Raw genomic sequence first — 18,589 nt, 5'->3', positions numbered from 1 at the left:
GAGGTGTGGCAGAGGTGAAGTGTGGCTAGGGTTAGGTGTGGCTGGGGTTAAGGTGTGGCAGGGTTAAGACGTGGCTGGGGTTAAGGTGTGGCAGGGTTAATACGTGGCAGGGTTAAGGCGTGGCAGGGTTAAGGTGTGGCAGGGTTAAGGTGTGGCTGGGGACAGTGTTTGGGACGCGTGGCTGGCTCAGTTTTTGTTGTTGTTGTTAAGGTGATACAGGTGGCCCGCGGCTCAACCCCACCTGCGGCATGTGGGCAACTGGCCTGCCTGCCTGCCACCCCCACCCTCCCGTGTTGAGCTCCCCTTCTGTTTGTGCTTACGTCCCCCCTTCTCCCTCTTCCTTACGATCCTCTACTGTCATTCTTATTTTTGGTCTACCTGTTATAATTACTAGACAGCAGGTGTTGTTAATGACAAGTCAGTTACCTGTCATTATTCCCTCTACCACTAATTACTGTACGATTGTTACTCCAGTTTATTTTTACCACAATTACTGCTTGTCTGTCTGTAAATAGTTTAACTCTTTTGTTATTATCGATGTTTACTCTTGAGAGCACACACACACACACACACACACGCACGCGCGCGCGCACACACACACACACACACACACACACACACACACACACACACACACACACACACACACTTAAATAAGGTCCACGTAAACACCGTGTAGAGTTGTTGAAAAATTAATACAAACAACTGTTATAAACCTGAACTAAACAAACACCTCTAGTATAATAATGGTGGTGGTGGAGGGCGGGAGACGGGCAGCCAAACTGGGACAAGGTCAGGAGTAAGGGGCGGCGGTGGAGTGGCAGGTCGGACTCACCACAGCTCCTTCTGGTTCACTAAGTCGAGGAAGAAGGCGAGAACATCATGGCCAGGGTAGACGGTGCTACAATCTTCACTACACATGGTGCCTGAAGCAGGTATGTCGTCCCCACCACTGGCTCGCCCCTCACACACTCTTAAATGACCACAGGCGACCTCTTATCTTCTCGCGATTATGACCAGTTAGTCCCGCACTTCATTCACCACCACTTTATAATTTATCCCCACCTGGTTACTGCCTTACAGTGGTGTATTATTCAACAACTAAACACTTCAGAGGCAGACCACGATACCACCAGTCTTGTGGTTTATGTCTACACTTGTGTTTCAATGTCAATATGGCGCCACTGCTAAAGACTCCAATCTCACGTCAAGGCAGAGTGCCACAACCTTGGATAAAACTTCACGCCACACAAACTCTGGTCTACGTCCTCTGGCGAGAAGAGGTGCACGAGGTGTGAGTTGATAATGCGATGGGCGTGAGGCCAGTGTGTGGTGGAGGGACGACTAGTGCTCCCGGTGGCTGTCGCTGCGGGAGTGTTGGGGCATCCCTGGGGGCGAGCCAATACAAGGATAACCCACACATTATTTTAAGGGTCAACACAACGCTCGCGAGTAAGTGGAACTTAGCCTCGCCTTAGCTTTGCTCTTGGCTTCACAGCAAGATGCACAGCAACTTTTTGCAAATTGAGCCCCAGTGAATTAGGACACCCGTGTCCTGTGAATCCGCGAATACCCGGTAATTGAGGTCAAGGCTGGTAGAAGGGAGTCACGCGTTGGATAACGAGGAACGCTGCAACCATGGCGTCACCACGCTAATTATCCTGCCTCTCTCCCTCACCTGTTATTGGCCTTCAGTGGAGGAGGCCAAGTTGATCTGGCCAGAGTGAGGGATCATAGTTGGCGTGGCCAGGGAGAGGGGACACAGTGACCTGGTTGGCCTGACCGGGTTAGGAAGCTTCACTAGCCTGACCCGGCCAAGGTCAGGGTCGAAGTAGAAGACTGGGCGGAGTTTGTGGTAAAGGTGTTGTAACCTGAGCGAGGACTAAAGGTGGGCTACCAGGAGCGATGAGACTGGAGGTGGGCCTACGGGTGGGTCTGGATGAGGTCTGCTACCCTGAGGCAGAGTGGGTCAGGTTGAGGTAGGCTAGGGCTGCTGAGCTGACAGGAGTAAATAGTCAAGTTTATACAGAGAGCGAGTCAAGGAATGAACTGATCTGGGTGGTGACGATGGGCTTCTGAATTTTGTTTACCTTCAACTGTCAAGAACAATAAGCGCCCAACACTTGTCTTTGTCCCCAAACCACATCTATAAGAAGACAAAATCTAGGGCGGCACGAAGCTAAGCCAGTCTTACCAATCGAATGCGAAGAGAATCTGGACTGAGAGATAAAGAGAGAGAGAGGCAGGGTACAAAGAGTCAACACCTGGTAGTAAGAACAAAGCCATGAGAAATACCTGGCACAAGGAAGCATTTGACCTTGGTGCCACTGTCCAACACTCCCAAGTCTTTCCAAGTTCACAGAGGAGAGACAAGCGCGACGGCCAGACAACATGTTCCTTTGAGCACAGATTAACCTACTCGATAATATTTTTAACACGTAACGTCGCGCCAGTAAATAACAGCGATTCTTACCCCCCACCCCCCCCCCCACCTCGTCTCCCGCTCATGTGACTACACCTACGAGTTTACTTTAGTGTGTGTGTGTGTGTGTGTGTGTGTGTGTGTGTGTCGGGAGGACGTTGCCAACACCATCACCACGAGGGAAAACCAAGCTGACAACACCATTATCACCAACACCCCCAAAATAGTATCCTGAAGCACCAGTAACACCAACTTCTGTAGCGGGAGGAGGAGAGAGGCGGGGAGAGGAAGGGGACGACTAGAAGAAGGTCGAGATGAGATGAAAAAATGGTTATGTGTACTTGTGTATTATCAGTGTAGGGGCAGTGAAGGATCAGTGTAGGGGCAGTGAAGGATCAGTGTAGGGGCAGTGAAGGATCAGTGTAGTGGTGAACAGTGATGGGATAGGGGTAAAGGAAAAGAGGTAGGTGGCAGAGGCAGGGAGAGTTGGCAAAGAGGAGTATGGAAGAGTGAGACAGGAGGGGAGGAGAACAGGCATAATGGTAATTACGGTGCACGGGGAGTGGGAGGGGAGGGATAAGAGTGTGGGAGGCGAGAGTAGGATAAAGGAAGGTGAAAAGAGGACAAGGCACGTACTGAAAGAGGAGAGGTAGGGGTTGGGAAGGGTGGGATTGGAGGGGAGGGGGGGAGGGAAAGGGGGGTATCAACAGTGGTAGCGTGAGGACCACCACCGCCACCACCTGCTGCATCACACCACCTGTCGTTGTGCCCCCCGACCTAGTCTTCCATGGCAGGCGGGGAGGATCAAAGCTGGCAGTGTGTGTGTGACATAAGGCGGTGGTGGGAAGTGCCAAACCAGTGACCCACATGGACATATCCGCCAACAGCCACACTATATATACACAGGGTAATGACGCTCTATATGACTCCCGGTGACGTGGACATAACCATAGACGGGGCGTGATGACGGTAATGCCATTCTTATACACCCCAGCCCACCGTGTCATACTTAGTCCTTCTGTCTCCCTTCGGTGAGAGAGAGAGCAACAATTCCTCAATACCTGATCGGGAGGAATTTCAGTCTCTGTGAGGAAGCATTGGCTGTGAATCCTCTACGCCTGGGAAGTGTGTCAACTCTATATACAGTCCATCCCAACTTCCTGCTCCCTCCTCCTTCCTAAATCCCTTACCTGCAATCTCTAGTATTTATCAGGACTCCCTTCCCCCTCATAACCCGCATTACCTGTCACGGGGAGGGCAACTCACAGGCTAGGGTACACCACACCACCACGGCTACTGTGCTCTCTCTCTCTCTCTCTCTCTCTCTCTCTCTCTCTCTCTCTCTCGCGCGCGCGCGCACACGCACAGACAGTTATGAACAAATAATACAGAAGGATCTCACGGTTATTACACAGGGGATGACTGGAGCAAACTACACGAGCGAGGTGAATAAACAAGAGATCAATAGCAGAAGTGGGTGGAAGGACGGACGGACGGACGGACACACAACAAAGCTGATCATAAACACTGAAACAGGTCAAGGACACACTCCCGCTACACAGCATCAGGAGTGTCATAAAATATACATAAATTATAACCCTCCCCCCCCAAAAAAACCCCATTATGGTTCTGATACAAACGACACGTAATGATAGGAAACACGTATTCGTCTACACACTTTGCTTGTTAACGCCTAATGTTCCGATAATCTGTCCAGTGGCCGAAATAACTAATCAATACGTCAGCAACTAAACAATTAACAGAACCATATAAGTACCAATTAAAGTTATCGATCAAGCAACTGGTTTACTAAAGAGAGCTTCAGCCTCAACACGTAATCCATCCATCAACTGGTGTGACTGGTATCATTCCGTTCCAGTCCACGACCCTGAATTACTTTTGACAGGCAATTACTAATGACAACCACGGTGGAGGCGGCCCAGATCATCACGCGACCATCAGCAATAAATGGTTTCATCTCGACCCCCAATTTTGCCCACCACGCACAGCCATGATGCCATCCTGTTAATTCTCCAACTTTGCAAAGGTGAAAACATCTGGTGGCGATCAATACCTCCTTGACTACGGCCGAGCTGAGAGCTATTCCATGAACCAGACACGCGGGGGAGAAGTGGAGGGGTGGGAGGGAGCACAGGGGGTGGATGTGGAGGGCTCCGGCAAGGGGTAGAACGCATGACAAGAGAAAGAGACGGGGAAAAATCCGAGATAATTAAGAGGAGTGGATAGTCTAGGCAAACGCAACCAGGAGAAAGATGGAGGAGACAAAGAAGGATGAATGATGAGGAAGAAGGAGGGGAGGAGGAGGAGAAAGGAACATAAGGAATGAGGAAGTTGTGAATACCGTACGAGGAAGAAAGGGAACGAAGGGGAGACGGGAGGGAGGGAGGGATGAGGGTGTGACGCAACGCTGTGGGAAGGCAATCTAGCGCGACAAACTGAAGGCGAATCCTCAAAACCACGACCGACCTGCGGCTGTGGGAAGAAGAGCAACACCCACACACCCTCAACTGTGGGAGGGAGGCAGAGCAACACCCACACCCAACACTCTCTCAACTGTGGGAGGGAGGCAGAGCAACACCCAACACTCTCTCAACTGTGGGAGGGAGGCAGAGCAACACCCAACACACAACTGTGGGAGGGAGGCAGAGCAACACCCAACACACCCTCCCACTGTGGGAGGAAGAGCAGCACCCACACCAACACTCTCACTGTGGGAGGAGGCAGAGCAACACCCAACACTCTCTCAACTGTGGGAGGAGGCAGAGCAACACCCACACCCAACACTCTCTCAACAGTGGGAGGGAGGCAGAGCAACACCCACACCCAACACTCTCTCAACTGTGGGAGGGAGGAAGAGCAACACCCACACACCCTCAACTGTGGGAGGGAGGCAGAGCAACACCCAACACTCTCAGTGTGGGAGGGAGGCAGGCAACACCCAACACACTATCAACTGTGGGAGGGAGGCAGAGCAACGCCCAACACACCCTCAACTGGGGAGGGAGGAAGAGCAACACCCACACCCAACACTCTCAACTGTGGGAGGAGGCAGGCAACACCCAACACACTCTCAGCTGTGGGGAGGAGGCAGGCAACACCCACACCCAACACTCTCAACAGTGGGAGGAGGCAGAGCAACACCCACACCCAACACTCTCAACTGTGGGGGGAGGAAGAGCAACACCCACACACCCTCAACTGTGGGAGGGAGGCAGAGCACCACACTCTCTCAGTGGGAGGGAGGCAGAGCAACACCCACACCCAACACCCTCTCAACTGTGGGAGGGAGGCAGAGCAACACCACACAAGGCAGAGCAACCCACACCCAACACTCTCTCAACTGTGGGAGGGAGGCAGAGCAACACCCACCCCACTCTCAACTGGGAGGGAGGCAGGCAACACCCACGTCTCAACAGTGGGAGGGAGGCAGAGCAACACCCACACCCAGCACTCTCTCAACTGTGGGAGGAGGCAGAGCAACACCCACACCCAGCACTCTCTCAACAGTGGGAGGGAGGCAGAGCAACACCCACACCCAACACTCTGGGAGGAGGCAGGCAACACCCACCCAACACCCTCTCAACTGTGGGAGGGAGGCAGAGCAACACCCACACCCAACACTCTCTCAACAGTGGGAGGGAGGCTGAGGGAGGCAGATCTCAACAGTGGGAGGGAGGCAGAGCAACACCCACACCAGCCTGTGGGAGGGAGGCAGAGCAACACCCACACCCAACACTCTCTCAACTGTGGGAGGGAGGCAGAGCAACACCCACACCCACCCATCAACAGAAACACGTAAGAAAAATAAAAAAAATAGAGAGATGGTACAGCACAGTAATACCAAACAGGGCTCTAGAGAGGACGTACAGCACCTACAGCAATAAGACACACTCAATACTGTCAACAAAACAACTGGTTAAGACAGGATTCAAGACGAGTCACTCACACACACACACACACACACACAGAGGTGTTGATATATGGCGTGTACTTCAAGGGATCTCTGCCACCACCACTATCACCATCCCTCAACCACCCCCACCAACACCCTCACTCAACAACCACCATCCTTCCATCACAATCCTCGTTACATTTTCATCACCACAATTCTTTCCTGTCATTAAAATCCCCACTCTACTCTACGTCGCTCACGGGCAGATGAATCCCTGGTTCGCTAATTCATTTAAACTGGATCATTACTGGAACACAATAAAGACTTAATTTATAAAGTGAATTAATTCAGAGTTTTCCAAAAGGCGACAGACTGAAGCTTATAAAAGGGGCAGTGAGGTGTAGGTGGCCAATGGGGGAGAGGGGGGAGACTCGGGATGAAAGAAAAGAGAGGGGTGAGACAGGAAAAGAGAGAGAGAGAGAGAGAGAGAGAGAGAGAGAGAGAGAGAGAGAGAGAGAGAGAGAGAGGTGTGTGGAGCAGGTGTGCCGTGGGTTATAAAGCATTAAAGTTATTGAGGTGAGCGGGCGGAGGGTCACACTAATACCGATGATTGGTCAGTCTGGCGCCAGGGTCAACCAGAGGGAAGGTCACAGTGGTCATACAGCCAATCAAGAACGTCACAGCGGTCGTACAGCCAATCAGGAACGTCACAGTGGTCATGCAGCCAATCGGGAACGTCACAGTGATCATGCAGCCAATCAGGAACGTCACAGTGGTCATGCAGCCAATCAGGAACGTCACAGTGGTCATGCAGCCAATCAGGAACGTCACAGTGGTCATACAGCCAATCATCGGAGTGAGCGTCACAGTGGTGATACAGCCAATCACTTGAGGGAACGTCCCAGTGGTCATACAGCCAATCATCGGAGGGAGCGTCACAGTGGTGATACAGCCAATCACCCCGAGGAACACCACTAAGTAGAAATTATAAATAATGGCTAAATTCACGTCGCGTCCTCCTGAAATTGGCGATCCATCATCATCATCATTATTAAGGGAGTTTCAGGTATAAATTGGTTCTCTGCTGTTTTTGGTGTGTGTGTGTGTGTGTGTGTGTGTGTGTGTGTGTGTGTGTGTGCGCATAAAAACATACAAATAACGTCCACACACCATAAGAATATCACGTAAGGTTAACCCTGAAATAACGCCAAAAACACCTCAATTCCTCTAAGTTTTTATAATCATAAATCATAAACCAAACACGAAATACGGGAGATAAACAAACAAACAAACAAACAAACAGAGACAAACAGACAGAGACAAACACACAGACAGAGACAGACAGACAGACAGACAGACAGACAAACAAGGGCTGACAGGCACAGGACGATAATAGCAGCAACAATTAACACATCAACAGAGAGGTAAAAAAAAAATACACGTAAATTTTTTTGGTGATTAAATTTGCCTATCGTTATAATGCTGAGAACGACAATGGCTTTTCCACCTGCCTTTGTGTTGACAAGTGAGGTTCATTACCCCTCGTTCCCCCCCCCCTACCAAGTTACTCTTTTTTCTTTTATATAAGTGGGTCATTTTGCTCGTGTGTGTGTGTGTGTGTGTGTGTGTGTGTGTGTGTGTGCGCTATAATCACTCGCGTGTACAGTAGAGGGAGGGAGCCACTGTTTTAACTGGACTTCCTCTTCGTCGCCTTCCTCGCCTGCAGATTAATTACGTTTGGCTAGTGAGGGCGAGTAAATAATAATCATCTTCGTCTTTATCATGAACGAACACACAGACACACACACCCTATGCTTTTATTTTCCACTTTAAACATACACATTTCTTCACCGTTCATACTATTAAACATATCAACATTTGGCATAACAAAAAAAATAAAATAAATACACTAGTAGAAATAGTAAATGATAAACGTATATTAAAAATTAGATGGAACATTTTAATTCATATTACATTTTTTCCCCTAAATTTTTCGCCCTCCCCCACCCACCACCCACCTATTCATCGGACATAATGGTGAAATATCTGGGCGTTAAAATTAAAAGGTGGGAGTTATGTTGCTGAGGGTGGAATTTCTTTGCATTTTGTAGTGAAAAAAAAAAAGAACTCGGTAGGAAGCGAAAATAAAATAGAGAGCCATATTGATTCCTGTACCTAACCAAACCAAACCTAACAAAAACCTAACCTAACCAAACCTAACAAAAAACCTAACCTAACCTAACCTAGCCATCGCCTCTGGGTTTTATAAGGTCTAATAATTTTCCCTCATTTACATATTAACACACTAACAATAAATTCCTCATTAATAGTTACATGACACACACACACACAATTTAATCCCGGAATTATATATAAACAGCAGTAACAACACATTCCAGCGTCGGCTTCACCTGTGCACACACGCATCACCATAAGGAAGACAAAGACCTTCTAAAACAACCCAGGTACTAAACTATTAGTGTGTCATAAAGCACTCAGTTAGCTAGCCAAGGTGTGTGTGTGTGTGTGTGTGTGTGTGTGTGTGTGTGTGTGTGTGTGTGTGTGTGTGTGTGTGTGGTGTGTGTGTGTGTGTGTGTGTGTGTGTGTGTGTGGTGTGTGTGTGTGTGTGTGTGTGTGTGTGTGTGTGGTGTGTGTGTGTGTGTGTGTGTGTGTGTGTGTGTGTGTGTGTGTGGTGTGTGGTGTGTGTAAGTGTGTGTGTAAGTGTGTGTGTGTGTGGTGTGTGTGTGCGTGATCAACATAAGCTCCAAAAAAGTATCTATAAAGAGGGGTCCTATGTGTATATATATATTTCAAATTGAACACTGTGACTCCTGTTGTCTCGGTAGGGTTGTCAAAATCCTTGGTCCAGTGTCATATTGTCTAACACAAAATCGTAAAGATATTTTTTTGGGAGCCAGTTTTTACATGTATGAAAGATCTGAAATTCACAGTTGACACACACACACACACACACACACACACGTACACGTACACACACACGACATAAAGAATACCAAAATAATCGTGGAGGCACCTGGCAGGGTTGACAAGGTTAAGCAGTACCACCAGGCATGCATCTTAATCTCCGGGAAGCCAGAATAATGTTGATAAACACTCGACCAAGAATACTGATACACTTTAATGGCGTTTGTTGCAGTGTACGACATGGCCACCAGACACAACCACAGTACAACAGACTCATAACAGCGATGCACCATTCTCAGAAGTTCTCTTATAAACTTGTCTATGTATCATTCTTTGATAACTTTAAACAAGAAATCTGTCATTCTAGGAAACTCTAAAGTCTAAATCAACTCGTGTATAAACAGTGTTCGGAGTGGTGAGAATATATCCCTTTATGATAATTCACTCTTCCATATTCATCCCAGTGGCAGTATGTGGGGGTGAGAGATGATGTTGACGCCATAAACTCTGGTCAATGCCCATCCCGGTTCTCAGTCACTTTCTGGAGTCTAGTCTAGAGTCAGCCTTATCCTTTGGTCCCCCGGAAGGTCCCTGGTCAGTGTAGTCTACGTGATCACTCAAGTGCCCCAGAGAACGCCAGCCAAGCCCGACCTCCATCCCACGACTAAACACCGATGTCAGAGGAGCATCGAGGTCAGAGTTAACACCGAGGTCAAGGCGAACACAACGTCATATTATATAAGACGTATTTTAACACCAACTGGTTGCTGGTGATAATGACAAATTCATCTTAGATCTTCATATTTACCTCCTACACGTAGACACCATGAACACAGAAACTAACTCGAGTATTTCAATGACCTGTCTTCCATAAAACGTGTTGCGGTCTATACAATGACTTATTGACACCTTAACCCCCCCCCCCAAAAAAATACTTGTTCCACAAATAAGTGTTGGACAAACGACTTGTTCTATAAAGATACTGTTCTACTAAACCTGTCCTATAAAAGATTTGTTTTCCACCGAGTATACTAAACCACGGCATCCAAACACGGCTCCTGCGCCATTCTTTTCCTCAAGCTGTTGATGAAGACAAGAGAGGCAGACGTCACCGGCACTGGCATCATAACACCCTCGTAAACCACTCTGGTCACTCATCTGTGTACCCTCATCCACCCACCTGGTATATTCATCTACTTGTCCCGGGCACACCATCTTCTGCGCCATCAACCTTAAAGGAAAACATGCCAAGAATTCTGGTGGAAAGTGTTGTGGGAGAGTGAGCCGTCATGAACGCCCGCCATGCAGCACAGAGGCCTCCCCCGCCCCCCACACAGCCCCCCACGCCAGCTTTGTGCAGATTCACGCTACTCTATGACACTCCCACTCGCCGCCGCCGATGCAGACAGACTCCCCCACCCAGATTTTACTCGCCCTCAGCTTTAGTGTTTGTTGTGTCTGGCGAATATCTTGTTTACCACCGAGTATTCTGCTTCATGGTTAAATATACTGAAGCTCAACAGTGGAGGACGTTACTGTACTATCCTCTCTCACCTGCCCGCCAGCTGCAACACTCACCCACACATCGCTCGAAGCGCACCCATCCTCCCCACCCCACCGTGCATGAGAACAACCCCCTTCCTCTCTCTCTTCAACACCACCCCCCCCCCACATTCCGCCCTGCCGCGCCGTGCATGAGGGCTTCCATCCCCTCCGCTAACACACACCCCCACACATATTATTCTCCCTTGTCACAGGTTTTCTCTCTCTCGCCTCATCAGGTTTTCTCTCTCTCGCCTCATTTGCATTTCACACGGACACTTTCCCCGTCGTTAAAGAAAATTTCCCGCAAATCTATACGAGAATATGTCCAGCTTTACGGGCGGCCATGGTGACGACTCCCCTTCCTTGATTACCAGGTGGAGACTCCCGGGTGTCCCAAGTTGCCAGGCTGGACCGCTCAGGAGACCCGCCCGCTTCTTCCGCCCCAGATACTTCCTGCTTCAGTTAGTGTCGGGCTCAGACAGTTCCTGCCATAGACGGTTCAGTGCCTCAGCTGTATTACCATCAACAACAAAAAATTCGTCCACTTGTTTACTACTTATCACCACCGTAACTACTACCCTCATCATTATCACCACCATCGTTATCACCATCATCATCTCCACTACCAAAACCACTGACACCATTTAACAACACCGGGAAATTAAGTCTCAGGAGAGCAGAGAGAGCAGAGAGAGAGAGAGAGAGAGAGAGAGAGAGAGAGAGAGAGAGGTGTAGTTGGCAATGTATAGCCCCCAGCAGCCCCTCCTCTCTCTCTCTTTACCATCAGCCCTCAAGTGACACCACCCTCCAACTTTCTTGTTCCACACACAATGACTCACCGCAGCCACCCATTCCCTCTCACCCATGACTCACCACACACAGCCTCCCATTCCCTCTCATCCATGACTCACCACCGAGCCACCCATTCCCTCTCACCCATGACTCACCACTGAGCCAACGATTCCTCTCACCCATGAGACTACCACACAGCCTCCCCATTCCTCTCACCCATGACTCCACTCACCGCAGCCACCCATTCCCTCTCACCCATGACTCACCACACACAGCCTCCCATTCCCTCTCATCCATGACTCACCACCGAGCCACCCATTCCCTCTCACCCATGACTCACCACCGAGCCACCCATTCCCTCTCACCCATGACTCACCACACACAGCCTCCCATTCCCTCTCACCCATGACTCACCACCGAGCCACCCATTCCCTCTCACCCATGACTCACCACCGAGCCACCCATTCCGTCTCACCCATGATTCACCACCGAGCGACCCATTCCCTCTCATCCATGACTCACCACCGAGCCACCCAATCCCACTCACTCATGACTCATCACCACACACCCTCTCAATCCCACTCACCCATAGTTAAAGACGTATTACACGGTCAGAGTGAATATGTTAATGAGTTTAATCAAAGGGACAGTAACTGATAGAGAAACCAAAATAATTCATCGAAAAAGAAGATGGTCGCTGGAATCTATATTGTCAAGGTTTAGTGCCACAGAATTCCCAAAGACGGTCGACAACACGCCTCACATGTCGATATAGTCCAGAAGGAGAGAGTATTATACATGAGTAATGCTCCATCAACACAAGGCGAGGTGAGTATTATAGGTTTGGGGAATGGTAAAGTTATTTTTGTTTGTGTGTGTATATCTGAGAATACTTTATCACTTAACATCACAGGGAGAGGTACGCAAAAGGCTGACCTAGTAAACAACAGATGACCAGACATAAGAACATCCTGTAGATTTAACCTAACCTAACCTAATCTAACACCACGTCCATACATTTGTAGCTAACCAAGGAAGTTTTCTGACGATGACCGGAAAGTATTTATATACAAATTTCTCAACGATATGCAAGAGCGTGTGGAAGGCGGGGCTGAGGGAGGGGGGGGGGCTCTCAACTAGTAGTCTGACTTGGTTGGTAAAAAAAAAACAACCTACATATTGTGACGGTGACCATGACCTTCGACCAAAATTCCAAACTTTCCAGGAATAACTCCCAAGAAAACAACTGGAAAGCTTCAGGTTAACAGCTTGAAGCGTTTGGCAGGTTTAGTAACACCACCACCAGGGGCGGAAGTAAATGTAAAACAGGAGAAAAAAAATAAAATAAAAATAAAACGGTGGAAGACGGGGGTGGGGGAGGCACTAAGTAATAATTAAACAACACAGGAAACAAAAATCATTATCCGGCCTGAGATACACCACTCACGTCAGGAGAAACTTTTACCGGGTGAGGGAGCTTTGTTCTCAAGATACGGCGGGAAACGGCGAGAGAAAACCCCCTCACCGTGACGCGGAACAAGATAGTGAGTGAGGAATATAATTAGGAAGATGAGGAAGAGTGAGCAAGATGGATCCGTGGTGATCTTGTGCAGCGGTGGTGGTGCCATAAAAAATACGGTAATCGATGACGTGTGCATGACAGTGTTGCCAGGCAGGCCACCACACCCTGCTCTCTCTCTCTCTCTCTCTCTCTCTCTCTCTCTCTCTCTCGTCAGCCTTTCTTGACGGCGATGAGGCAGGGGATCAGCGGCAGCCTTTATACAGATAAATACAAGGTGCACGCGGCGCTACACACAACTTCCCACCATTTTTGGCCTCTTACACAAATCGGCTCTGATCTTACACATAATGTTGTTTAAATCGACGGGAAATATTTGGTTATGAATAGGTTAGCATAATTAGCCATGTTACTTATTAAAAAAATAATACATTTCTGAATAAAGTCATTATAACATTGATATACTTAAACTATTATACTCGTTCTTTCCCGGCTATTTTTCCCTATTAAATCTTCATGCACCAACTGATTTTAAAAACTATGAATTTCTAAAAAAAAAAAAGTCAAATCAAAATTATAAAAAAATAATAACAATTACACAAGACATATAGTGTGAATCGTCAACTGTTGCCTCATGTTATACCACCATGCACAAACAACCACTCACGTTCTAGTTAGTTAGGTCACCAAACTCACCTCTTGCTAAGACGTAAACACATCTAAACTGGACCAACAAAATCCGAACACAATCTACATAAATAAAACAATGTATCTATAGTTTATAATTATCATAACAACTGTGAACTCATAAACTTAAAACACGTTAAATTTTCTAGTGTTGAGGATATATATAACTCTTTACTGTATAATGCATCTCCCCAACACCCAAGAATTTCTGTAAAGAGTTATGGAGTTAGACCTGACATCTGGGTCCATATACACACACTGTAAACAAACCTCTTCTTGGCGGCAGTTCACCGAGGTTTAATGTGTAGGTACAGTGATAAGACACGGACGCCAAAATGGGTATATCTTTGCCAGTTCCGATAAACCTTCGCAATACGACCTCTTAACCCCCCCCCCTTCTGTTGTGCTAGTTGCCGTGACCTACACCACATTGTACTAGCTATCTGATCTGTTTAGGTTTATTTTGGTAGATTCTATAGAGATTCATATTCCCGTGTGTATAGATGACCGTTTGATTGTATGGTTATGGGCGACACTACACGGGACTACCTAACCTAATCCAACCTAACCTAACCACGTTCTTCCAGTCTCCCTCCTTCTGCCTCCTCTTAAACACGGTTACACTAAACTCAATCAATTTACAGCATTTTACATTTAATTTAATACGAGTAAATAAATAAAATTACTAATAAACGGAAGCAAGAGGTTAAAATTGTTAATCCACGAAAAAAAAAATAACCCCAAATAGTTAAAATAAAAATCATTGACGGAGAATAAACTCAGGTGAGGTAAAGTACATGACCCACAGTGATGTTTTCTTCTCACTCCAGAACCTTGAACTAATTTGACCTCAAAATTTTAGAGGGCGTCCGGTCATCAGACAGACATTTTAGAAACGTCTGAGCGGCGATGTATGTATTATGACGTGACCCATAAGACATTTGACACGATGCAATATTTCAAGTTAGACATTTACCCATAATTTAGACATGATAAGTTTCAATTACAGAATGGGTAAGAGAGGGTAAGGGGGAGGGGGGGAGGGTTGGGGACACGGAATGTAGTCAGTCAAGATATAAGAATGATGAATCACTTTAGGTCATCATTCTACTCAACAGAAATAATGCAACAATAAATATAATGGTTGCTGCTGAGGGGGGGGGGGGGATATTATTCTACTACTTCGCTTCCATATGTCAACTATGCATCCATACATTACACACACTTCAACACTAACGATACGTCCTGATAAAGTGTGACAATAATAATATCAGGATTACAATAACAAAGACACAGACACACACTCATAAACGTGTGTATATTCACTGAGTTTATCTAAAAACAAATTGGTATGCTTCTGTCAACCATGTAAGAGCTGCCAGGATAACTAACAACTTCACTACCAATAAGAAGTAAGGTAGGCAGCCTCTGATGTTAACAACACCACCACCACCACCACAATACTACCACACCCACCACCACCACCACAATACTACCACACCCACCACCACCACTACAATACCACCACACCAATTTTAGTTTATTGGACCGTAGTTTTCGGTTAAGGTCGTCCGGTTACTCATAAATTATTCAGGTTCATCTGCTATAATCGGCTTACCGCCTCTCGTCCGGATAAAATGTCGTTTCTCGAAATAAACTTTACCGTTTTACTGCCTTGAAATTTTTTACGAGTTTATTGTATTTTTTTTATCTTCATTATGCATTAAGATTATTTGTTATTGATATACCAATCTGATTGTGTGAGAGGTGGGTGATAGGTGGGGGTGACAGGAGTAAGAGGTGGGTGAGAGGGAAGTCTGGCATGCTTCTCAAGTGCTGGATACGTATTGGATATCAATGTCCCCCACCTGACACACACACACACACACACACACACATACACACACACACACACACACTAACTTGCAATAAACCAGTGTATTCACTCCCAGTAAATCTTACTTTTTTCACTGTCACTACAGTATGTTGAAATGCCCTGTAGTTTGAGCTTTTCCCCACCTAGTTATTATATATCTTATTTGTATTACTTATGTTACTTGTACATTATTTGTAAATCGAAACCCATTCCCCAATTATGTAACTGTATATTTTCAGCCTTCTGGCTGCCAAGCTCTTTCAATAAACCGTTAATTATTATTATTATTATTATTATTACACACACACACACTAACTTGCAATAAACCAGTGTATTCACTCCCAGTAAATCTTACTTTTTTCACTGTCACTACAGTATGTTGAAATGCCCTGTAGTTTGAGCTTTTCCCCACCTAGTTATTATATATCTTATTTGTATTACTTATGTTACTTGTACATTATTTGTAAATCGAAACCCATTCCCCAATTATGTAACTGTATATATTCAGCCTTCTGGCTGCTATGTTCTTTCAATAAACAGTTAATTATTATTATTATTACACACACACGGCTTCCACATCCACTAGCTACACCTAAGTGAGACCATCGCCTGTATACTAATCAACTAAATCATACCCAAACTATCAAAAATCTCCCAAAGAAAAATTACAACCAGAAAGTTATTTATTTTTAACAGTACAAGAATACAAACATTACAGTAAACAATAAACAAATACAAAATGTCCAATAAATGATACTTTTCAGATATTTTAGGAGAAATCTCGGGGTGAATATTTTTAATTAACTTTTAACGATTTCCGCTGTAATTACTCGTAAGATGTAAGAATATTGAGTCAGCAGATCTTAAGCCACACGTGACACTGACGGGTTATGAGACACACGAGATGGTTAATAACACTACAATTATTTATATCCGGGGGTCATGGTGTGTCCATATGATAAGATTTTAAGTATTAATATTTATTTTTGCCTCAACCCAGACTAGACACTGTGGATCCTGGTGAAAGATGGGGACACAGCCTGGCCCTCCTGCCTGTCTCGGTGTTCTTCACTACAACATGATGGGACATACTGTATATTACGAACATACTCGGTCAGGATGACTGTATACTGTTAACATGATGAGTCTCGGGTATACCACACGAGTTAGTGTGATGCAAGACTGTGTGTGTGTGTGTGTGTGTGACGTAGTTACGCCGCGAGGTGAGGTGAGGTGAGGGCAGGGTGCCAGGGAGACGCTGGCGTAGTTGTTCCTGGCCAAAGGTACCCGAGACTGATGATGAACACAACATGGTACAGTACACACGTCAGCTGTCCAGGGTGAGGCGCCGCGCAGAAAGCTCTCCCTGGTGATACAGTACTGGTAATAGAACGTTACAGGTTGTAAACAATAAACAGTAGTATTAACAACAGGTGGAAGGTGTTGTGTTACCTCTTGCGGTAGTGTCGAGGGACGGAACCGAGTCTGGAGCGGGTGCGGGGGCTGGACGTGGACGCCCGTGACGTGCCCGCCCACGAGTTGACCCGAGGTCGTCCACATCCGGACCCCACGCCACGCCCCTCCGTGTCCTCCTCCAAACCCACGCCCATACCCACACAGCACACCCTCATGCCCTAAACCACCACCACCCACAGCCCACACGCCGGGAGGGGGGGCTGTTGTTGGCAATAAGGTACATGTAGGGTGCGGGGTCGCCGCTCTCACATAACTTGACATTCTCCATAGTCAGTGTTGGCACCCGAGGCTGACGAGGTCAATGGCAGTCACTAGGGTCGGGGGAGGAAACACTAAGGCGTGGACACATGACCAGGTGCAGGTTCTTCACTGGTGTACCAGCTGTTCATCACCTCCACCACACCACCGTGGGCGGGTGGGGGTCACCCTCAAAGCGGTAGTACACTAGCACACGTGTCCCGCTCACCAACCGAAAATATGAATGTATAGTACAAGAGAAGTTAAGCTGAGGATGAGCTCGGTGTAGCGTGTGGCAAGGCGTGTGGTGTGTGAGGACGGAGTGGCAGCAGCGGCTGGTGACACCTGCACAGGGGCAAGAGCCGGGTTTCGTCCGTGATGGCAGGCAGCGTCAGACTGTGGCGCCGCGCACCGCACCCGCCATCCCTCCCTCCCTCCCTCCCTCCCTCCCTCTCGTCGTCGTCGCCGCCTCCACCACCACGCAACCCTTCACAATAACGTTCACACACACAACCACGTAATTCACCATCACTCTCCACCTTACCAAAATACACGTCTACTTAACCTAACCTAACCAGGGGAGCAACATTCCTGGCTAGGAGGTGACAGCCTTATAACACAACAGAAACGAGTGAGTGGGAGGGAGGACGGATGGGTGGGTCGGTGAAAGGGAGGCACCAATCACAGTATACACTACTATAATATAATCACCCCAACACCCCACCACCTAAAAAAAAAATCCCTCCCCTGGCTGTCGGCTGCCGTCACGCACACACGTCAACAAACATGTAAACACCACCATATCTTTTCTTCCCATTTACGCCACACAGACCAGCCACTGACAACACATGAAGTATACAACTATTTTTCTGAGTAGGTATGTATGTATTTTATGTGTAGAGAGAGACACTGTACATGTAGGTGTTCCTCCCACGGTAGTATTGTGGGTGACTCCTGAGAGATAAAGTAACATATGAGTTAATTACTTAATGAATTAATTAGTCATTAGTGGCATTATAGCCCCAAACTTAAGCTAATTAATTCGCCCCTGAGTCTATTTGAGAAAGGTGAAAACATAACGATTAACCCCCTCACCCCCCCACCCACCCCCCACACCTCTACCCCCTTGCTGGAACAAGCACTACCTCCCCCCCCCCGTACACGTGCGGTTTGTTTACCCGGATCAGCTGTTTATTG

General features: G+C 47.2%; 1 protein-coding gene across 4 annotated transcripts in view; it reads right to left on the bottom strand.

The window, feature by feature from the left end:
• Positions 1–18,589, bottom strand: part of LOC121855415 (serine/threonine-protein kinase WNK1-like) — a 234,231-nt gene that overhangs the window by 129,735 nt on the left and 85,907 nt on the right. Inside the window, exon 1 of one of the 4 annotated variants that reach the window (XM_042350332.1) lies at positions 17,132–17,776. The exons of the other annotated variants lie outside the window; for them this stretch is intronic. Within the exon in view, the coding sequence (XP_042206266.1) occupies positions 17,132–17,310 (179 nt within the window). The 5' untranslated portion in view covers positions 17,311–17,776. Of the gene's footprint in view, positions 1–17,131; positions 17,777–18,589 lie in introns of those variants that run through there. 4 annotated transcript variants of the gene reach the window in all.

This window comes from Homarus americanus, unplaced genomic scaffold (genome assembly GCF_018991925.1).
Source record: "Homarus americanus isolate GMGI-L3 unplaced genomic scaffold, GMGI_Hamer_2.0 scaffold45299, whole genome shotgun sequence".
Lineage (NCBI taxonomy): Eukaryota > Metazoa > Arthropoda > Malacostraca > Decapoda > Nephropidae > Homarus > Homarus americanus.
This window is presented reverse-complemented; position numbering and strand designations above follow the sequence as displayed.